Genomic DNA, 24,242 nt, shown 5'->3' on the forward strand with positions numbered 1-24,242 from the left:
GCGCTTTGGGCAGCCGGGCCTGACTGGAGGCTGGGCGCAGGCTGCTCCCTGCAGCGCTGGAGCCTGGGGCAGCCCGGCCACCTGCCAGTCGCTGCCTGAAACCCGGGTGTCCAGGGGAGCCTTTCCCGGGGGGCAGAGGGGGTCGGGTCCCACCAGCCCCGCTCCTCCCGGCTGCGGGCGTGCAGGGGGTCGCAGCACAAGTCCTGGGGGGAGAGAGGTTGCTAAGGCCTGAGGATACAAACTCCGGCTGGAGCCGAGCTGCAGACGGACGGAGGGATGGACAAAAAATACTCTTACCATAAATGACATCTCGCCTTTTTATAAGGTCTTTTGTCTTTTTGCGCAAGACTGTTCCGCTGCAGCACTCCAACACTCTGCTTCAAACTCATGAGCATCTGTTTCTATTTCACTCTGGAGGGATACAGAATATGCATCTAGACCACAAGCACATTCAATTGCAATTCTTATTAAATTGTCTCCCTGGAATTGTGTTGCTTCTGCCGCTGCTTTTTGAATTTGTATTCCCCATGCTCACTCCCGGCTGCCCTCAGACTGGGCACACTGAAGTGGCCCCAGAGATGCACTGTTTATATACTACCTGTGATCCTTCTAGAAATGTAAAGCTGCCACTTCACTTGCCGTATTGGCTAAATCAGCAGGTCTGAAGGGCAGGAAATTGGTCCCTACTGTGCCCATTTAGTGTGGAAATTGCAAAGTAGCTGCTCCTTTAGTACAACACCAGAACCTACACGCAATTATTCACACCCTACCGTACAAGGACATTTCATGGCAAACAAGAAAAATCTGAGATCACATAAAACCCCCAAGTTCTTTGCAATGCTCATTGCTACACAGTGATTGATATCTGCATGCACACACACTGAACATAACAGATACCACGGCTAAGTTTCATTTTAATACAGCAGCTTTAAATGCTTTTTAAATCTAGACAGTCTGTGAACTGGAAAGATATTTAAAACTTTAATCACTATTACACAATACATGGAAGCCTGTAATAGACTTCTGAAAAAGGGATACAATTATTTAGCACTAATGTCTGTAATGAATGATAAGGAGCAGGAGACAAAACACATCCTTTTAAAAAAGGAACTTCAGGGAAGTCAAAGATGAAGAATCAGCCAGACGATCTTTAAAACTTATCACTGACAAGGTCTGCAGCTGCCCCTTTTGCAAAGTGCTTTTAAGGACATGGGAGTGGACAAGATCTCACGGACCCCTGAGCCCAGGACCCTCCACTGCACGCAAGCTTTGTCTTCCACCCCGACCAAACTCCTCTTCCAGCACAGTGTCTGGGAGGCTGCTTCAGGACCACGCTGCTGCAGCAGTTCAAGAGGGTCCCCAGTTCCCAGCCAAGGTTTATGCATCGCTAATTTACAACTTTTCTTGTAAAAGCACTGGTGTCTACTCACCCCCAAAAGTTCCCCTTTCTTAGTCTGTACCTCCACTAACAATTATCTCTCCTTCCACTTCCACCTTGCTCAATGAAACAGCTAAGTGATGAGCTCCAAGCCCATTGTTCTGAAGGAGGACACTAATTAGACAGTAGCAAGATTTGTAAAGGCAGATTTCTTAAACAAAGGCTTAATAACAAATGTCCTCCCATTTCCATTTGGAGAAGTATTGAAATCATCAGCCATGAAGTTCTCCTTCTGTACTCCACAAGCCAAGAACATGAAGTTCCGGTTCTCGTTAGGCCAAATCTAAAACTCTCCAGAGACAAAACGTGGGGAGAGGGATGGAGGGGATGCAAACACCACAGTTTATACCTTTCTTAAAATGTATTTCTCTTACACTGATACGATACCCTTGGCTTTTTTTGCTGGGCACTGCAGCCTGCAGTGTCACGCTGTGGGTAAAGACAACCAGTGCCCATGCTATTAGCTGTTCCCTTCCAGCTTCTGCTTTCGGCTGTGGAAAATAAGTACTGGCTGCCTAGCAGAGTCTGCACCAACCAAAAGCCATCTTCTGAGATCCATTAGCACTGCCCGCACACTGCTGAGAGGCCCTACCTATCGCTGTTAACCCATCACACCAGACCATACCACAGAGCTGTTTCAACAACAAGCCCTACAGCCAACTTTTCCTATTTTCATTTTCCTTCTTGTTTCCTATTTTAGCCTCTGCACATTCCCCTAAACGCACAAAACCACTCTCGATAACACGAACAGCCACTTACCTTCTTATAACAATTACTCCCGTTGCACTGCCTCTTGGTAAGAGCCGTTTCATAAAGAAGTACACCTTGCACTGCAAGTCGAATGGTACCTAACGAAAACGTACAAAATACACACAGCAATACTTGGAGATTCACGTCAGCTTGTTTCTTACAGCCAAAGCAACCAAACGGACCATCTGCAGGGCAGCAGGTAATTCTGCTCTAGTTCCCGTCGGTCACCTGAGAGCCAAGAAGCCTGTTCTGTTAGTGCAGACCTTGCAACGTCTACAAATTAAAATGCCATTTCAATTATACACCTGTGGCCGTGATGGTCTTTTCCAGCAGCAAAAAGCTATTTCAAAGCCTATGCTGCAATAGAGCTGTTCTTTCTTCTTGGTTTTTTTTCTCCCAGGTCTCTTTTCCCACTTTGTTGCAACAAAGATTTACGTCCAGACCATTAGTGCTAGCTTGTCGTAGAGATTTCCAGCAACCACTAGCTGCAGGCAAGTTTTAAATAGACAATTATGAAAATCTGATGTAAAACAAAGTTCACCGTTCTAGTCTTTTCAGAGGCCAGAGAACAGACAATCAGTGAAAAACTAGCTTATTGATCCCTTTTCACCATGATATTTTGAGGTTACACAGCAAGAAGGTATAAGGAAACATAAAAAGACAAAACCACACAGGAGATTGCTAGGAGCCTCTAAGCCATACCCAGTAGAAAAAAGAATGAAGCCATCTTATTAAAAGGGACTTTTTCTGTGCTTCAATAACACACCGTGTATAGCCTTTAAAGCACGTTAAAGAAAAAAATACAATCCAACAGATAAGCCTTGAGCACAGAAATCATTCTTTAGAACAAACCTGGGGAAATGCACTGGGCTGAACTTTGTGGAGATCCAGAAGGTCTGTGCTGCAAATCTTTCTGCTACAGGAACAAACACAATATTCTTACACTTACAGATCAAACTTTCAGTTCAAAATGAATCATGTTTCTCCTATGACACAGCACTAACTGTAAGGGAAGCTGTACACTGAAAATATAACAGATTTCACACAGTAACAGTTTTGATCTTTTCACATTCCAGAATGGCATATAGACATCAACACTCTGTATAAAAATCCTATCAAGTATAAATCAGACTGAAATAGAACCAAAAATGAAGTTACAGCTGAATTAAAGCTATGATAATAAATATTTACTAGATGAAAGCAAACCCTTTAGGTAGTAAAGGTAACTTTGTCACCATTTAGTTTACATCAATACGAACTAAACTAACCCAGCTGGCTAACAAAAAGTTAGACTGCCTATTTAAAATCGCATCCTTGGTAACCTGTACAACTTTCTCGTTCTTACAACACCAGGATATTACAATTCACTGAGATAGAATTTATCAAAGGTGCAAAGAACTTAAGTACTATAGTCTGTAACAAAAGGCTTTTGGGGAGTCCTGCTTCACTCTGAGGATCTCATTTCTGACTTCATCCCTCACACCACTCTGTGCCACCGCTCCCTCTTTGCTCTCCTCGGGAGAGGTCTGTCAGGGCTGATTCAACCACGGAACTTTGGCAGACGGTAACGAATGGAAATGAAAGCATCAGAGCAAGCGGATGTTTTGGGTTACAAGTACATACCAAAAACCCCACAAGAACATTTCTGCCCTCTGAAGAGTTACATTCTAAATCCCCAAGGGCTGAAAGCTCTTCCTCGGACCTCTGAGAGCCCAGCTCTGAGCTGTTCTGCTCGCTCTGCTCCCCCTCACAGCACTCCCTCATCTGCTGCCAGCCTCTGACATCATCAACACTTGCAGGTTAGAACTAACGAGAACTCCCTCAAGTATCATTAGTTATAAGGGGGAGGAAATGATTTTCAAAACCAATACCAGAAAAAAAAAACAACAGATAGAAGCTATCTGAAACCAACCTGTGACCTTACATGCAACCGCAGGCACCACGATGAGACAGATCAAAAATGAACAGCTTAGCAAGACATAAAGTTCATCACAGTTCAAAAATGAAAGAACTTATTCTGCAGTGCTCAGTTTATCAATAATATGCAACTTTATAACCAAATTCCCCTCCAGCCCTCTCACACTTCCATCAGCTTTAAGATGGCACAACCTATTAAAATACAGTGGCGTAAAATTCAGAGGTACCATATAATTCAATTACGCTCCCAAAAAAAAGGGATGGGTTTGAGCATCCTTATAAGGGTTAGTCGCCCTTCTGACAGACACAAGCAGTGGTAAGTAATTTTCAGTACAGCAATAACCATTTCACTTTATTTTCCCTATATATTGTCATAAATTACTATAAGGACAACCTAACAACTATTCAATGTCTTGAAGATGTAGGGCAAGATTCTGTACTGATGTAAACGAAAACACTCACACTAAAGTAAACTTTCTATGTCAAGCACTGTTGTTATAGAAGAAGAACAAATTTTAAAACCCACCTTGGGTCTGATGCTGCTGCATTCAGCCAGTAAACTCTTGCAGTTCTTATGGACATTCACTGCACAGTCTGAAACACACAAAAAAAGTCTTAAATTATTCTTGGGAGTTCCTAGGGAAAGAAAGAGTGACACATTGATTTTGGAAGAGATGCAGAGTAAGCTCAGGTGTTTCAGCGAGCACCCTTGTTGTGCATGTGCTGTTCTTGATTTTACACCAAATACTCAAGCGTTTTGGATAAGACTCAGAATCACTGATAATGCAATTCACACAGACACTCCTGAATGCACTAACAGTGTTCTGCCTCATCCCCGCCCAACCACAGCGCTGCTTTCCTCGTATTTGCAGAGGTTATTTCCATGCCTCACAATTCAAGATTGATACCATTCAAGGCAGCAGCAATCTATTGGGCTCCAGAGGACCAGCTGCCTTTCTGCACAGAGTATTAGTAGGGGCTGAAGGAACTACAGGAAAGTTCAAATCGCACCACAGAAGCGTCAGAGCGTCACCACCAGCAGAGCATGACCGCTTTTCCACCTTCACAAGGGAACTGTTTCCAGATACAGCAACTGCAGCAGCCCTCTCTCACCCAAAATGCATAAAACCATTAATAGCACAGTAAACTCCAGTCTCTTTTTTTCTTTACCCTAACTACTGCTTGAGAAAACAGGATGACAACTGGTAGTGTCAAATATTTTCTAGTCTTTCTGCCCACCTACAAAATAATAAAGGAGTGTCTGCTTATCTACATCCCACTGCTGTCGATAAGTTCTTTTATCCCGTTTTGGCGACAGTTTCTGGTGACCCAGATGGCACCTCGCTGAGAGAGACAGGAGGAGTCGGGGACCTGATTGGTTCCAGCCGGCACTGAGGAACTCTCTGGGATACCCATCGATCCCCGATCCATAAGGCTCTTTGCAGCATCCCCTGGAATTGGTAAGACACTTCTTATCTGGTTGGTTTGGGAAGTGCCTGTCAGACACGGCGAAAGCTGCGCAGGGTTGGACAAAGGGTACCCATTTGGTTTGGGAGCCGAGGCCTCTGCCTGTAAGACATAAGCAAAAGCTATTGCAGGGTTGGAGAAATCTGGGTATTGGAAAAACCTATATGCTATAGGTTTCTATTGACATTTGTATTTTGGTATTTAAGAAAATTGGAAAAAAATATAAAAAAAATGGTGGTGTTTGTGTGAATTGAGACATACAAATAAGTACGAAGCGAGTGCAGAGTTCGGATCCGCGGTTCTGTTACCCCGCGAGGGTGCAGCCAGAGAAGAACGAAGCGAAGACTGAGTGATTGTGTGTGTGTGAATTTTAAAATATTTTGAAATGACATCTAAACTAAACACATTTGTTCAAGAGTAAGAGCGTTAGTAATCTGGCTTTGGATGAAAAGGTACCGAAGGTTTCCCCATTAGGATGTCTGTTAACACACTGGGGAGAAATACATGATGACTTACATAAAAGTCAAATGATAGAGTATTGTAATTATTGGTGGTCTTCATATGTTTTGGAAGATCAGGAAGAGTGGCCTACCACTGGCACTTTGGAGGAGGATTTGTGAATTCTGGGAACCAAGATTTTAATGCACCCCTAGGAATAAATCAGTGTGCTTATTGCAGAAAAGGGCGGCACTGGAAACGAGAATGTCCAAGGATGAGGGGTGGTCAGCAAGAGGCAGCAAGAGTAACGATCCCAGATGAATGAAGGGGACCAGAGGGGAACCCAGCTGAACCTCTGGTTGTAATTAAGCTGGGAGAAAAAGAGGTTAAATTTTTAGTAGATACAGGAATGACATTTTCAGTATTGAATACCTGTAAAAGGAAATTGGGAATGAAAACAGCAAACATACGGGAAGCAACAGGGAAAGAAGAAAACAGCCATTTCTACAACCCCTGTATTTAAAATTTGGGAACAAAATAATTACACGTGAATTCTTGTACGTACCAGAATGTCCAATACCCTTGTTAGGAAGGGATTTGTTGTCCAAATTAAATGCACAGATTGTTTTTGAGGAAGGGGAACTCTTCCTAAGAATACCTGAGTCAAAGCCAGGAGAAATCCTGATGACACAAGAAAGAGTAAAAGAACAAGAAATTCCACAGGAAGTAGATCTAGCTGTAATCCCTACAGTATGGGAAACAGATGAACCTGGCAAATCAAAATTAGCACAACCTGTGAAAATAGAATTGAAAGAGGGTGCAAGACCAGTAAGGATTAAACAGTACCTGATTAAAACAGAAGTTAGACGGGGAATTAAGAAATGATTGACAAATTTTTGGAGTAAAAAAATCCTTGAGGAATATGAATCTAAATATAATACTCCAGTTTTACCAGTTAGGAAACCTTCGGGTGCATATAGGTTAGTACAAGATTTAAGAGCAGTGAATCAGATAGTTAAGGACATTTATTTTAGAGTAGCAAATCCATACATATTGTTGACAGCATTAAAAGACCCATCAGTGGTTTACAGTGCTTGATTCAAGGAATGCTTTCTTTTGCATGCCTCTGGAGAAGGGAAGCAGAAAATTGTTTGCCTTTGAGTAGGAAAATCCACAAACCAGACGAAAAAGAAAAAATGCAATTGACATGGACAAGGACTTAAAAAAAAAAAATAGCCTGACCAATTTTGGAAATCAGCTGACAAAGGAGCTTAAAGAATGGAAACAGGATGATCCACGGCCAAAGCCGGGACACTTCTGCAACATGCGGACGACACACTGATTGCTACAGAAGAAAGATCCACCTGCATAAAGGTAACAATAGAACTTTTAAATTCTTTTTGGACTAAACAAGTACAAGGTATCCAGAAATAGAGCCCAAATAGCCAAGCCATTGTATGAAACTCAAAAGAACTTTTCCTTCATATGGGGCCCACAACAGAAACAGGCCTTTTAAAGACTTAATATGAGCTCTAATGAGTGCACCTGCCCTGGGACTTCCAGATTTAACCAAAGATTGCCAGTTGTTTGTTTATGAAAGACAACATCTTGTACTAGGGGTGCTGACCCAGAGAATGGGAAGTTGGAAAAGACCAGCTGGACACTTTTCCAAACAGCTGGACACTGTGAGTAAAGGATGGCCTACCTGCCTTCCAGCAGTTGCTGCTACAGTGATGCTTATTCAAGAGGCCCAGGAATTGACCTTGGGAAGAACAGTAACAGTCTATGTCCCACGTACAGTGATAACTGGTTTAGAACAAAAGGGGGGACTTCGGTTGTCCCCAGGCAGAATGATGAAGTACCAGGCGGTCCTGACTGAACAAGATGATGTGGTTTTAAAAACAACTAACCTGGTAAACCCTGCAGTTTTTCTAAGTTCTACACAGGAGGAAGGGCAGCTGGAGCAGGACTGCCTGACTACCACTGAGCATGTGTCGAGAGGATCTGAAGGACACACCGCTGGAAGATCCCGACTGGCAGCTACACACAGATGGCGGCAGCTTTGTGGAACAGGGAGTTCGATACTCTGGATGTGCCGTAACAACAGACAACTAAATCATAAAGGCAAATGCATTGTCTGGCACCACTTCAGCTCAAAAGGCAGAACTCTTTGCTTTAACCCGAGCTCTTGAATTAAGTGAAAAGAAGAAAGTAAATATCTGGACTGACTCAAAGTATGCTTTTGGGGTAGTACTTGTCCATGGAGTCTTGTGGAAAGAATGAGGATTATTGTCCTCCCAGGGATCAAATATTAAAACATCAGGATGAAGTTCTGCGACTCTTGCAAGCAGTTCAGAAACCAGCTCAGGTGGCAATCATGCACTGTAAAGCACATCAGGTTGGGAATACAAAAGAAATTGGAGGAAATAACTTGGCAGATAGGGCTGCCAGAAGAGCAGCAAAAGAAACGACATTACAAATGGCATTGATTCCAACCAAGACAGTAGTTCTTTCAAGGGAGGAACCTACATATTCAGAAAAAGATGATAAATCGGGGCAATTATTGAATGCTAGGAAAAATTTAGCTGGATGGTGGGTGACACCTAATGGACAAGTAATAGTACCACCTCTTCTAACGAGAGAAATAATTCAGATAAAACATCAGGAATGTCATTGGGGCGTAGAGGCTTTGGTAACCCTTCTAAAAAGACAAGTAGTATCATCAAAATGCTAGGATTAGCCAAAATGATAATTGCAAAATGTGATGTGTGTTTGAAAAATAACCCAGCAATAAAGAAAAGGCTCCAAATAGGTAAACTCAAATCTGGAACAGAACCAGGAGACTATTAGCAAGTAGAATTTTCAGAGTTACCTCGACAAAATGGGTATCAATACATTCTGGTGGGGGTTGATACTTCTACAGGATGGCCAGAGGCCTTTCCTTGTCATACCACTCAGGCAAAAGAAGCAGTAAAATGGTTACTATGAGAAATAATCCCAAGATTTGGAGTCCCGACTGGGATCTCTTCAGACAGAGGCCCACACTTTGTTGCTGAATTAGTACAAAGTGTTTGTAAAACTCTGCAAATTACTTAAGACTTACATACACCATGGAGGCCACAATCCAGTGGAAAATTAGAAAAAAAAAAATCAGACCTAAAACAGCAAATTAGCAAAATATGTCAACAAACTAATTGAAAGCGGCCTCAGACACTTCTATTGGCACTGTTGTAAATCAGGGTACAACCAGAAAGTGGCACATCAGTTAGTCCTTACGAATTACTATATGGGAAACCATCTCTGGAACCGAACCCAAATATGCATGTAAAATGAAACAAGATGTGTGTAATTATTTACCCTCCTTAGGGAAAACCCTGACTGCAATCCGAAAGGCAGTAGCGTGGAGCTGACCTCTATCCCTGGAAAATAATAAGGGAGTGTCTGCTTATCTACATCACATTGGTGTCGATACGTTCTTTTATCCCATTTTGGTGACACAATCTTCAAACAGTATTCAGAAATTTAACAAACCATAACAACAAAGAAGCCAGGGTTTTAAAATTTAAAATTTTAAAACTTACTAAGAGGAACTCATACACATATGCATATGTATGTATACACACACATACTTCTATTTATATAATATATAAAAACATATTTACAGATAAGTCATCTTAATACGATGAAGCCTGGAGGAAGTTATCAACTGCAATGGATCCCCAATGCCTTTGGTCACTCGCTCTTTATCTTCTTAAGAAGTTACAATCCTTGTAAATGAGATTCTCCAGCCACCACACCGAGGACACGGCGCAGTACCTGTGCCCGGGCACACAAATCCCCGTATAACTTCAGATGCGGTGCCTCACCTCCGTGGCTGGAGTTAGTCAGACAGCCCAACTATCATCTCTTATTTTGGGGGACAGGACTTCTGGGACTACAAGCCTCAGCTATGAAAGTCCCTCACCTCCTCCCATCGAACCCTCCGGACAGGCTCTCAGTTCACAAACCTACACCTTTCTGTTTCTCTCCCTTGACGGTTTGCACTCCTGCTCTCCTCTGTCACCCCAACTACTTGCACGGAGAAGTGGAGGCCTCCCATTGGAGTATGCCTAATATTGCCCAGATAGAATAAAGATCAAAGAAACATCTTCCTTTCATGCATTTTAAGCAGTGCACATGCTGTTTACACGATGGCAGCAAGTCCCTTAGGAACTGAACTTGCAGAACAAAGCATCTCTCTCTGATGAGAGTAGGGAACAAAAAACAAACTCAAAACTATGTCTGTTTTCATTGTCCTAGTTCCTTTCAGTCCAGCTGATTCCCCAAGCAGGTAGAAACAACTTGCAGAACTCTGGCTAAGCTGTTGGCAATCAAGCTCAATTACCAAAACATGGAGTTCGATTAACAGTGCTGCTGTGTTTAAAAGCGGAAAAAGTGTCACAAAGTGCACACAAGGAGAGCGACGAGAGCTGTAAATACTTTACCCAGTGCCTACCACACCGCTGTTGGGCCATTCTCTGGCAAGCAGAGCAAGCCTGCTCCTTGTACTTTTGTGTTCCAAATTACAGGGGAGCTCAGCGCTGCATAAGGGATCAGAAATAACCCCCAACCTCTGCTTGCTTGCTTGTTCTTCTTTAATATGCAAGCCCCAAACCTGACACAACTTCAGGCAAAACCTGGAGTCCTCAGCCAGTTATCACTAAGTGTAATGCCCCCATGCACACTGATACTAACTCCAGGCTTTGCTACTGTCAGGGCCTTGGACGGCCTGTAATTGAAGAAGATTGAGAAGCCACCACACCTACTCCTGCCCCTCAGGTACCTGAGGATTGCGAGGCCAGAAGCTTCGGAGCTTCAGGCCTTCTGACAGTAATTTGCTAAAGAGCCACTCAGTGAAATTTGTCTCCCTGTGAAAAGGGGCAGAAATATTCAGCGCACCTAACCTCCAGGGAACATGGAGATTTGTAAGGAGTAGTTAATTTTAAAGTCATTTGGGCATCAGCCACCTCATATTGAACTTGATTCTGTACCTCAGAACAAAGAATTTGTCCTTTAGACCAAGACCAGAATTTTTAAAGTTAATTTGGGGAATTTTTCTGTAAAGCTTTGCACATAGTTTTACTCACAGCTACAAGGGTGCTTTTTGTTGTTATGGTTTGTTAAATTTTGATCCTTATTACAACCTAAGGATTTGTTTTTATCAGTCAATGGTTTTTATCATAAAACAGTTGTTTTGATCATTCACCTGAAGGCCAGCTGTGCAAAGAAGTACCTGGAGGATTAATCTTCCTGTGACATCTTTCCGCCTTCCCACGTGTGCTTCCTCAAAATTCTTGCCCATCTCCTATTTTCTCCAGCAAGACTCAAAGCTTAGCAGGCTGGAAAAGCCTGACAGCTTGGGACTTGTCTCTGTCAACTGACACACACTCTGTAACATCAAAACAATTATTATTTACATATTCTTTAAGATTTTTGAAGAATTTTTTCTAGTAGACAAAACAGCAAACACAATATCCTGGCCCACAGTCCCAGGGCAGCAGCGCTCTCAGCTTAGACAGCAACAACTTCCCATCCACAGATGCAAAACAAAAAATAGCAACAGGACATTCCACACCAAGTTCTATAAAACAAACCAGGGGCACAAATAACCTGCGTTAAAACAAACAACACACAAAACCAAACCTCCCCCAAGAAAATGACACCGAAATTGATACATTTCACTCCAGCATTGGTTAAAAGCCAAAGAGCAAACCTAAAAGAGGAGAATACACTTAAAACCAGAGAGGTGGGAACTTCAGCACAGAATTAACTGCTGAAGATTCCCAGGTAAGCTGCAAAAATACAGAGGGAAAGATTTCACAACATTCATACCCTCGGTTCTGGGAGCTGCTGTGAGACTCTTCAGGCTGAGGAAAGCCAAAGCACAATTCACACAAGCGCTTAATAATCTTGAGAAAACAATTACACATGCTAAGGATACGTTATGGCTGGCACGAGAACAGAGCAAACGGAGATGAACAGGTTCACTAAATAAATGCCACTTAATCTCTACCACAGTTACTAGTGTGCATCTGTGTTGAAAGCCTAAAGACTACTCAAAAGACTACTCAAAAAAGTCTAAGAAGTCTAAAAGACTACTCAAGCTGTTAAAATAACTCGAGAGGCATACAGGCAGGTGTCACAAGGCACAATGTAATACAGAGAGCAGCTTGCCGAGAACCAGCTACCAATAAATAAAAGTACAAATCGTAACATGCGAAACAAAGAGAACCGTGGCTTGTTAAGTGCTTTGAAAATGCAGACCAATATGTGGGAGCATTGCTTCTCTAAATCTTCTACAAGGAACACAGAAAACCAGATGGGAGCATCTGTATATAATTACTCTTATATAATAATTCTTTTCAAATTCAAATTTCCAATTCAAGTCAAATGGACTTACCATTTGGCTTCCTTAGGTAACTAAGCTAAGAGAGCGTGTGATACTGCACGGGTATCCTCCAGTAAATTCAGCTGAATTTGTATGAGAGGCTCAGGAGCTGAGATTCCTGCCCCAGTGGTAAAAATCTTACATTCCTACGGGTTTCATGGAAATAGGCGGTCATAGAAAGGAGAGAAACCATGCATTCCAGCCTGCTGTAGCACAGCCCCAGAAAATGCACAGGAACGAGGGACATTATGAATGGTCTAGCCACAGAAAAAGTTTCAGTTAGATCTTTAATGTTATGAAATAGTGGAAAACATAAAACACAAAAGTATAAGGAGCCAGGTTTGGTGCTGCTGAACCATATACCGGAAGAGTTTACAAACTAAAATACCTTATAACCTTATTTTTCATTTTAAAAAAGGAACACACATATGTTTGCATCTTCTTGCTCATACCCTGTTATTCTGGCGACAAAAACAACCACCTTCTTTAGAAGGAAGCTAGACGATTTTGGGGTGAGGAGTATCAGAGGGGAAACCACATCAATCTCATTAGTTTAGGCACACTGGTAGGGATTCCTTCTCAAATTTGGCACTTAGCACTCCAAGTTGCTCTTTAAAGCTTGGCCAGAAATTCTCTCCAGCCCACAGGTTTCCTCATTTCATCTTAGGACACGCTGCTTCATTTGCACGCAACACCTCCAGGAAGCCAGACAACTCCAAACGTGTCAGTTTTACCTCAATTCACTTTGCTCCCTGTCAGTCAGATTGAACATAAATCAAAGTAAATATATAATTAAAACTAAACTTAAGGTCAGTTCCAAGTTTGGAAAAAACAAAGCTGTATGAAATCAAAAGCAACGCTAATACAGTTTAAGAACTGGAGCTCAGGGGTTGCAGCAGCAGCAGAATTTCTGAACACACCTTCTCCCCTGAAGAAAGCCCCAGGCTCAGAGCCCCGTTATTTCACCCTCCCCAGGACTCCTGCTGCAGGCAACCCCCACCCAGGTCCTCTCTCCTCCTTCTCCTTTTCCCTTCAGGTCTGACTTGGCTTCCAGCTTCCTGCTCTGTGCAAGCGTTGCTCACTCATCCACAGGCCTTACACCTTCTTACAGCAGTCATGTTTCAGTAAAAATGTAACTGCACCTGTACAGAGTGGGGTTTATTCCACCAGACTTTTCTCCCCCTCTCTGTGTCTGCCTGCTGCAGCCTTTCTGTCAATCTGGACTTTTAATCCCCTACCCAAACCCCACCAGAGACACTAATACCACTTTAAATACTACATAAGATACCAGATAGGCTCACAGTCAGTTAAACTTGTGAGCTTTAGGCAGTCCCTAACTTTCCAAAGAAGCCAAAGACAACACTCTTGCATACATTATTCACACAGGTGAAAGAACTGCTAGAACAGCCCCATCCCACAGGTCCTGTCTTCACCTGACTCACATTAATTTTTGAGCCTTGCTTTTAGGAAGCTGTGCTTAAAGGTAGCAGGTTAATAGACACCTATTAGCCCTCCAACAGGTCTGACAGGTGAAAAACCGACAGCAAAACCACAGTTGACACACACCACTCCCCAGACTCACCTCTCTGACAGCGATCGCGGGCCCAGCAGCGTTCAATGAAAATGCCATTTATCACAGTAGGTGGGCGGTTGCTCTTCCCTCTCACAGCTCCTGGACACACATCTCCACACTCGTCTTTGTCATCCTTGTCGGCCACGATGTAATTACCTCCTACAGAATCTAAAATCCTTGACCAGTCGATCGTGGACAAGCAACATAATTCTTTGTTCTTCTCAACCCGCACAGCGCCTCGAGGAATGTCCATCAGGTCACAGAGGCCCATCTCCTTCAGGTGAACCATCTCAAAAATGACCAGCGCGGGGTTAAAAAACAGATGAGCTGCTCGATTCACAGTGACGTTGGGAAAAGCCCCTTTAAACTCTCCAGGCCATACATGCGAAAAAGCAGCAAGTAGTCTGTAACCATAGTCAGTTTAGGAAAGCTGAGCTCACGGAAACCTTCAGGCTTGGTTTTAAACATCAGCAATATTTGTGAGTGGCCCCCAATCACAGTGCAGCTCTCAAGCGTGTTCAGCCGGGTCAGGTTGTTGCCAACGTCCACGCTTCTGCAGACTGGAAGGCAAAGAACAATGTTATTTACTTATTTAATAAAATGTAATTGGTTTAGTTTTCTAAATACACAGTTTTGTCCAACCACACCATAATATTTAGCTTCACTCAGAATTCACGACCAGGTCCTTTGCAGCAAAGCACGCTTCAAGCGCTGAGAAATGTACTGTGGGGAACATCCCCTGGTACAGGATTACAAAATAAGACCAAAGGGGTATTTCCTAATTTTTCTGCCATCTTGAGTTTCTGGATGTTACCTCTGTCACGACAGCTGTTGTAACACCAGTTCTTAGACGTCATTTGGCGTTTACAAAAGTAAGAGATGTCCACGCAACAGAGTCTGTTTTCTTTAGATCTTGCCAGCGGCACACCTACCTCATCTCAGATCGTGCAATTAATGCCAGGGGATTCGAGGAAGTAATTTAGAATGGCTGCAGGGAGGGGAAGATCGGAAAAGAGTAATGGCTAGGAAATGGTAGTGCCGCGGAAGAGAGCAGAGCAACCTGGACATACACACGCACGAGTACAGCCCACACTCCTGCCCAGGCTTTGCTGACAGCAGTCATTTACTACACTAGCAATTTTTGCCCTAAGCATTCTTTTCAGATTAGGTGTTTTTTTGTTACTATTTCCTCAAGGTTGCGAATCTCCCTGCCTTGACTATCCAGTCAGTTTATTTAGTAGAACCAGTAACCCAAAGACCTGGCAAAGTGAACAATTACATGAAGGTGAACAGAGTAATATGAATCCAGGCACCAGCAAAAGGAAAAGACGGAAAGCACAAAATTCGAATAGGGAAATATTTTTTTTAACTCTAAGCACAGGTAAGAAATCAAGAAAGAAATTCAGGGCCCCATGCCTGTATAGCACAAAGTCCCAGTGATAACCCTTTTCAAACCAAACTTCATAGAAACACACAGCTGGACCTTGATGTTCAAGGGAGAAGCCTGTGGACAGGCAAACCTGCTTGGCAACACAACGCTGCAAAACAACCATTCCCCTGTCCTGTTCAGGGGGATGCTTTTTCAATTATTACTTTTTTTTAGACTGCAGCCACTTTAGGGATTCTCTCTTTTGCCTACAGCTGAGACAGCCCACCCCTGCCCCTCTTCCCCCTAAGAATTAAAAGCACAAGACCTTTGCTCTTTTTGTCACTGTATGTAAAGCTCACCGACTACAAAATTACCATGCCAGAGCTTCAAGAACTCACCCAGCAATAATCAGGCCTTACAAAATTGATGTGGAGACAGATGTTTGATAGTTACAATTGTCTGACTCCTCATGGTTTTACACAGACCACTGCTGTGTGGCTTAAAAATAAATTCTATGCAAATTTGCTCCACTGCCATAAAAAAAAAATAAATCTGGCAACACTAATACAGGATCTGAAGCAATGTTATTGCCCAGTGGGATTTTCTGTCACTATATCCAAGTCGTTTCATAAATTGCTTTCTGGAAGAAAAAGCTAATGCACACAGTGCCTCAGAGATCAACTTTTTGGAAGTGCGAAAGGAAATCTGATGACCAACCACCACCAGCCTCTTTGCCCCATGAAAAACCGCAGCCAGACTGGAAGTAAGCCAGAAAGCTGTCTTGCTGCACATCCCAACTGTGGGCTAAAAGAACTGGGAGAGCAACAGATTCAGTTTAAGTACTCTAAATAGTTAATTTTAAATAATCAAGGTCGGTATTTCCAAGGAAGCAAGTGTGTGACAGGGCAGGCCAGCGGTTTCTTCGTGAAAGGAGGAACAACAGAAGGGCAAATAAAACTCAAACACTGCAATTCAATGTACAAGACACCGGTGCAGCTAAAGCTGCCTGATAAATGCAAAAGCCAACATCTTCCTTCTTATCTACTGCTTGCTGAGCACACAGGCCAAACACAGCAAGCTAAGGCGGTGCCAACGGCCGTATCCCGGGATAAAGTACTACCTGGAGTAATCTGAATGTGCACAGCCGACCTTAAGGAAAGGGCAAAAAATACAGCTCAACTCTACAGACTAAGAATTACTTTCAAGAGTAAAAGCTCTAGGCTTTTATTGTGGTTTAAGGCCACAAAATGCATCTATACGTAATTACCTGAGTCTTTCATCATTTTGACTAGGATTAGGTAAATCACTAGAAATTGGCCACAAGCTGTCCCCCAGACAAGCCCTTAATCCACAGAGCTCCCCCTGCTCCAGGAGCGCAGCTAAGAAGAGGCAAGTGAAGCTTGGGAGTAAACAGCAAAGCATCTTGAAGTGTTGAATAATCCTACCAATCTACCAGAGCTGGAAGTACACAGCCACAGTCCATCAGCTGTTTGCATTTTAGAAATATTTTCATATTTGTCACCAGCTCTCATACAGAATGCGTTATTTGTCACTAGTGCTGCCAGCACAGACCAAACAGGAGGTTCTACACATCCGGGCACACCAGGATGTGACCCGAGTTATTCCAACTCTGCTGCTTTCAAAGCGGAGCAACAGCAACGTCATGAACTGGCACACTGTCTGCTGGGCTCAAGGGGTCCCAGCACTGGGGGCTCCTGCACGAGGCCTCTTCACGGAAGGCAACGGCACATGCCAACGTTAGCCTGGAATAGAAACTTAGGAGACATTTAAAGCAAATCAGGGGTTTTTTCTGAAATAAACCACTGAATAAAAGGCTAACATAATTCTAAATGTACAAAGATTTAAAGGGTTTATACAGATTTTTCCACAGTTAGAGAAAATTACACTTAAGACTTATTTTTCATGTTCTACTTCAGTTTAGTTTTTAAGTGATGAATACCACCACGGTATCTGAGCTTTTTTTAACCACCTCAGGGATCAAGGATAAGAGAAAGGAGTTAAGAATATCTGAAAGAAAATCTGCTTTTGTTGGAGTGTCTCCATGCTTTTGAGTTCTGCTCAGCAGTTTGTATCTGCTGTTCATGCAGAAGCTGCTTAAGCCACCCCATAAATTTATGGTTACCAAGACAACAAGAAGCAGTTTTAAGCAAAGCAGTAAGTGGTTTTCCACAACTTCTCTTGACAGTATTTCTTCTGCAGGGGCAGGGGAATTAATCAGCAATTCCGTATGAAGGCTACGCAGGTTTGATCCCCGAAGGAGGAGAGCAAAGTTGAGCAGTCAATTATAATGCAGACAATCTGGTCTCAAAAAAACCCACATAAATCAGCTTTCAGGAAAATCAAAACCTCAGACTGATTCTCCAGTAGTAGGCCCAAAGCTATTGCTGGTCAAACTACTGGCAAAATCTCTAAATTCCCAAATTTCAGCAGAAACAGGCTCCATGTCCAGCAGCACAGCAGTACGCTGCCAGAGAGGAAACACTCCTCCAGCCCCAGTTACCAAGCGATTCAAAGTAACTTAAAAACACCCAAAACATCATTATAGACATGTTTCATCAGACCCCCAAGAAAAAAAAGTCCCAAGGCTTGCTTTTTGAAAACAAACAACAAAATCCCAAGATGCCAAAGCCTCTTCAACAAACTACTTTGGTAACAACCTTAAAGTACCGAATGAAGCAACCAGATCTATGTCAGAGGTTGGTTTTCAAGACAGACTCTAAGCAGGGCAATAGCTGGAACTTAAGCCTTGTTTATAGTAAACCATGTGGATACCAAACCTTAAGGATTCACTGCTTCAGAGCTCTGGCCCTTTAACCATCAAGGAAGACCAGAATAACGCAGCACTGCACAGAAAGATCACAAACCATTTAAGCTATTAGGCAATCCTGCATTTTTATAGTGTTCGCTGCCTACTTGAATAAGCAAATTATTTAAGAAAAATTACACTCACTTTGGTCAAGTCAAAAGTTTGCAATTCTGTGTAAGGCTGACTTTCAGAACTGGTATTAGGAAGCTGGAAAAAGGGCTTTTGGGTGTTTCTTGGGTAACTGCTGGGAGAGGAAAACATCCTGCCAAGTGACAGGTTAGGAGAAGCTGTTAGGAGCAGCTGTAAGACAGCTTCTAGCCTACTGGGGCAATAGTTTAATAAACATTCAAAAATCTAATCGTGAAATATTAATTTTTAAACTCCAGTTCTCCACCTCAGAAAACACGACGCTTCCCACGTGCAGATCAAAGGCAGTGAAGCGACAGCGTCCCAGGACCACGGGAGGTCACTCGGGGTAAGGGACAGAGGTCGATACTAACAGACCTCGTTACTTCAGAGGGAGCAGGAACAGGTTTTACACGTCGCCAATATCAACATCATTTATATTCTGCAAGACAGTCACCCCAATATTGACCTCCAGAGAGCTTATGGGTTTCACAGACTGTTCAGAGAGACAGTTAGTGCACTACCTCTCTTTTAACACAGCAAGAGGGCACACGGAGAGCTGACAGACACAGCTGTTGCCTAGTTCTGATACAGCCCAGCCCTGCTGCACTTACTCTTTCTACTTGATACTCTTGGAAGCAAAATTTCATTCTAGACCGAGTCTCTCAGCACCAAAAATTAACACAGCGTTGAGGCGGAACAAGGGAACAGTTTCTTAATGAGTTTAGGAGCACAAAAAAATCTGTATGAGCCAGAATTAATATATAAGAAGCAAATTATTTTGAAAGGCTACTACTGCAGAAATACAAAGTGGAATTTGTCCCACCTGACGATTTCAGTAGAGAGACCTCAGCCAGAATTCTAACTCCCACCATCAGCAGCAGGCAGTGGAGTACACGTGCAGCGCCCAAATTCAGGTGAAGAGTTTAGAAGGGGAGAAGCGTACTCTAAACTCTAGTGACTGTATTGATTAGTTTTCTGCTAAGCCCAGAGCTGCTCAGTTGGTAGATGCCTAAAACTAGGGGAGGTAAATCCCACCCTAACTACCACAGCTGATGACCTGACATGCATCAGTCACGTGTGAGATTTATTTCAAGAAGTCACATTATGTTTACAGAGTGATAAAAAAAAACCAAACACAAACCTGTTTTTCTTCACAGAACAAGAAATATGGATCTTCATCTTATGCACAGGTCAGGTTTCCTTTCCTCAACCCTTGCTTCTACTCCTCTCAGTAACTTCTGAGCTCACAACTAACTTCAGTCACATGTAAAAGAGGAAGAGAGTTCTCACACATCATATTCCTAAAAGATGTATGAAAACTGGGCATGGGTTAAGGAGGAAAAACTCAGCGTCTCCAGCCAAAGGGTGCTTTAAATGTGAACTCAAACCACCCACCCAGTTTGCCTGCTGAGCCACACACACTACATGCTGCCCAGCCTCTTACCAGATACTGTCTAAAAGGAGTAAAGGGAAGAGACAGGTACAGGGCACAAGAAAAACCACGTACGGTTGGCTCAGAGACGGGGGGAATGTTGTCACTGGAGAGCAGCGTTATCCTGGGGCATGTTTGTAGAGAATGCAGGACACAAATGTGCAAGAAAGCAGACTCCGTTAGTTCCGCTGCGCAGGGAACAACCTGTTTGCTCACGCCACTATTGTCTGTGCATTCCGAGCCCCGCTGACGCCGGCCTTCGCCTTAGCGTGCTGCTCTCCACCTGCACTGCAGCGCTGTGTGAGCTCATCATGCTCAAAAATCGGAATCAAACATCAGAGTGGCTGAAAACCTTTTCAGTTAGGGACCTTGATCGTCCAAATTGTCCACAAAATACAAAGTATTTGCACTGCGTGAATGATATAAAAATATTCCACCCCAGACTTTGGTTTGACATCTTGTGCATTGCTGCTGTTTCTCCATCCATAAATTGTTGAGTATATTTTCCCACCACGTAGCAATACAGCAAAGATTAGGGGGTTAAGATCGTAAACACGCTTGCAACCCAAAAAGCCAAATATGATTTAAATAGATAAATAAATAAGAAGCTTCACTGTAGGAGTAGTAATAACATTTTCAGATTAGGAGCTGTTGGACCAGAGCTCTAGACGTATTTATTATTAGTGCTGGATGTCAACTCCCTTTTCCACGTCTCTGCTGGCGAGGGGCAGGTTTGGACTCGCTTTGCCAGCTGGAACTTACCCGCCCAGGTTAAAGCCGTACCACGGGTCTCTCTCAAGGCTTGTAATTTTAAAAACACGTATGAGGAAGAAACTGGGCGATTTTTGAAATATGCAACTTGTCCGATTGCTGGGAAAAAGGGGCTGTCTTAAGGGTACCTGCTGCTTTGTTCTCTGAGCAGCAGCCACAGCTCAAACCAGCCATCGCTGCACTGTCTGCACTGGAACTGCTATTGCCTCTGCGGAGGGAAAGCTGACAGGGGTATGGGGCTGTCTGGGGCACAGGGGATTTACGTATCCAGGCAGCTTGCCTGACATAAATACTTTTATTTAAAAACAGCTGTAAACATCATCCGAACTTAAAACCTCTAACTAGAATCATTTCCTGAGCAAGTTTGTTTGACATGACCCATCAAAACAGCTTGTAAGGCTTAAACTCGTGTCAGCCGGGATTTAACAAGCTCACACCTCCAGCACAACACCTTTACACCCGTCTGGTGTTTTACCAGACCCCGTGCAAACACCGATCCCGACCTCCGAGCTTCACCCCCCGTAACACCCGTGGATTTGAACGGCTCCCCCGAAGTGTTCCCGCGGTTAAAGACAAACCCGCAGCCCCACGCCTCGCTAAACCCGTCTGGAACTGCAGCCGGGGCTGAAAGCGGCCCAGGAGAGCAGGGCCGGGTGCCACCGCTCAGCCCCTTCCCAGCAGCAGGGCCGGGGGGGGCCGTGCCCTTCCCCACCCCTGAGCCCCGGCACCGGGCGGCACGGCCGGACCCTCCCCGCTCCCGCGAGCGACAGTCCCGGCGGGTCGGGAGGCGCCGCACGGTCAATCCTCAGGCGAAACGGCGGGAGCTGCAGCCCGGCCCGGTCCCGCCCCAGCTCCTCCCGGCCGCCGCCGAGCCCGTCCCTCCCGGCCCGCTCTGCCCCGCCTGGGCCCGAACACGCCGGCCCCGGGACGAAGGTGACCCGAGCCGCTCCCCGCGGGAGGGCCGCGGGCCCCGCTCCCGGCGCCGCAGGCCCCGGCCGAGCCGCCCCAGCCGCCGGCCCCGCGGTGCGGCCTGGCGCGGCGGCCGCCCCCCCCACGGCTACGGAGGGTCAAAGCGCGGCGGGGCCGCCCCGCGCCGCCCGCCTCGGCCCCCCCCGCCGCGGGGCCGCCGCCGCCCGGGCCCCGCCGCCCGCCTCGGCCGCGCCCCCGGCCCCGACTCACCGTTCCCGCGGCTCCAGCCGCCCCGGGCCGCCAGCACCACGGCCAGGGCCAGCGCCGCCGCCGCTCTCGGGCCCCGGCCCGCGCCGCTGGAGCCGCCGCGGCTCGGCTCGGCTCGGCTCGGCTCGGCTCGGCGCGTCCCGGCGGGGGCGGATCGGGGCGGGCGCGGGGCGGGTCCCGGCTTCGCACCGTCGGTGAGAGCCCCGGAGAAAGGCCCCGCGGCGGCCCCTTTAGAGCGCGCGGCCCCGCCCGGCCCCGGCCCCTCCCAGCGCAGGCCGGGCTGGCGGCCCCTCCCCGGCCGGGGAACAAGGGGCTGCCCCGTCCGCGGGGAGCGGGGCCTTTCTCAGGCACCCCGAGATGTCCCCTCCCTTCACCGCCCGGCAGCGCCGGCAGCCGAGGCCACATGGCAAAGCCCGCTGCCTCTCCCCCAGGCTGCCTCGCCCTGGCTGGCTGCTGGCAGGAGGGGACAGCGGGTGGTGACAGCCTGGGGGGACAGGAGGGACATGGGCAGGGACAGGCCCGGGGGGTGACAGGACGTCAGGCGGTGATGGGCCCAGGGCTGTAGGGGGGGACGCCACAGGCCCAGGGGCTGGCGGGAGGTAATGCTGTGTGGTGAAGGCCGGGACGGTGACAGGAGGGACACCACGGGCCCAGGGGGTGGCAGGACACCAGGCAGGGACAGGCCCAGGGGGTGACAGGACAACGGGCCTGAGCCGGGGCCGCGGAGGCTGAGCTCGGGATCGGTGGCCGAGCCGGGGCCGCGGGGCCTCTCCCCATCACCCCTCTGCTGGCCCGGGCTGCCAGGAGGAGCCGGGTGGGCGCTGCCACCGCAGCCCAGCTCCATCGCTGAGGGCCCCGGGCCGGAGGCGTGGCAGGGGCGGGGGCCAGGGGCTGGCAGATACCACCTGCCGCGCACGGCGGACGCTGTCAGGAGCAGGCGTCGCCGGGCCCAGCCATGCCGTGCGTCCATGACCAGTTCTCCTCCCAGCTGCGCTACGACACGGTCACCTTCAGCGGCCTCCACATCTCCCTCAACGACCTCAAGCGCCAGATCATGGGCCGCCAGAAGCTGAAGGCGGCCACCTGCGACCTGCGGATCAGCAACGGCCAGACCGGAGAAGGTGCGTGGGGCGGCGGGCACGGGGCCTCGGGCACTGCCTGGCTGGCGGCGGCCGCAGCCTGCGGGAGCCACACTCTGCTCTCTGTGGCTTGTCCCCACGGGGCGTGAGTCAGCCTGGGGCCCGTCCCGCCGGCGTGCGGGGAACCGGGAGGGCAAGCGGCACCAGCGATTCAGTGGGGCGGGAAGGGACAGTGCGATTCGGCCACCATCGGTAGCTGTGGCCTGTGCGGGGACCTCACAGAGCCGTTCCGATCTGTTGTTAGACACGGAGCTGGGCGTAGAAGACTACGTGGTCGATGTGCAACGTCTAGTGCTTGCAAAAGCCCAGTAGCCACTTACTGGCCATCACTGGCAGTAAGACAAGTTTTGTGCTAGAAGGGAGAAGGAATCAACAACGGTGCTGGCTCCAGCGTGGTTGAACATTTCTGTTGGAGCTCTGCTTGGACAAGTGTGAAAAGTAGCCCTGTTGAGCGTGATGTCGCTGCTCAATCTGGAGATGTGGAGTCGTGGCGAGGCAGAGTGACACCGCTTCGCGGGTCTCGGTAGTTTCCAGGGCTCTGCTTAGGGGATGCCGCTGCCTGCGGGGAACGGCTCCTGCTGGCAGATGCCGGTTTTGTCTGAGAGCTGTTAGACTAAGCTGGCAGCTGTTAAATTCAAAGCGAGCAAACAGACATTTCCAGGGACTTCAGGAATAACGCTCCAAAACTAAAAAGTTAACTTTTAAGTCTACATTGTTTGACTTCACCTTTACTAAGATTTCATCACCAAAATGAACTCAGTTAATTGAGGCGAAGGAAAAATAAATGTGTGAAAGCCAACAGGTGTCAGGTCCCTTCACAGAACTACCTCGGCAGCGCACTCCGCTGTTTGTAAACCCTCCTCCACAAATTCTCTGGCTCGGTGACCAAGCTGGTGGGCTACTTCAAGTCATACAAATATGTACCGTGATAAGTGTCCCGTGCAAATGAGGCCTTCACTTCACCAGGTTATTGCCACTCTTCAGTTTTCAGTTGATCCGTTTAAATGTGTACTGATTGACTTTTAAGGGGAATTCATTTTTCTATCCGTCTGGTATTAGATGGCTGGAGGTCTCCTCCCTGTGCACTTCACAAACGGATTGAAAACAAGCATCTCTCTCTATATCAGGGATAGTCTGTTCAGAAGGCAGGTGTCAGTGCTTCTTTGGATTTCCTCGACCGCTTTTTGGGTATCAGTTGAATAGAGCACAAGTGCTCTGGGGAGGAACAGCCCCACGCACCGGTATATCCTGGGGCTGCCCAGCTGGAAAGCGGCGTTGCAGAAAAGGGGGACCTGGGGGACACCAAGTTGAACGTGAGCCAATAATGTACCGCTGCTGCAAAGAAGGGCAACGGCATCCCGGGCTGCGTCAGGAGGAGAGCTGCCGGCA

General features: G+C 46.4%; 1 protein-coding gene across 1 annotated transcript; it reads right to left on the minus strand.

The window, feature by feature from the left end:
• Positions 1-303: 303 nt before the first annotated feature.
• On the minus strand, positions 304-22,558 carry LOC141949930 (uncharacterized). Its single transcript, XM_074884096.1, is given in 8 exon segments — positions 304-411; positions 2,198-2,286; positions 3,041-3,104; positions 4,632-4,699; positions 14,020-14,370; positions 14,373-14,570; positions 21,718-21,942; positions 22,156-22,558. Coding segments are annotated over 8 exon segments (1,491 nt in total). The 3' UTR covers positions 304-318.
• Positions 22,559-24,242: the final 1,684 nt, after the last annotated feature.

The sequence above is a fragment of the Strix uralensis genome, chromosome 14, assembly GCF_047716275.1.
Source record: "Strix uralensis isolate ZFMK-TIS-50842 chromosome 14, bStrUra1, whole genome shotgun sequence".
Lineage (NCBI taxonomy): Eukaryota > Metazoa > Chordata > Aves > Strigiformes > Strigidae > Strix > Strix uralensis.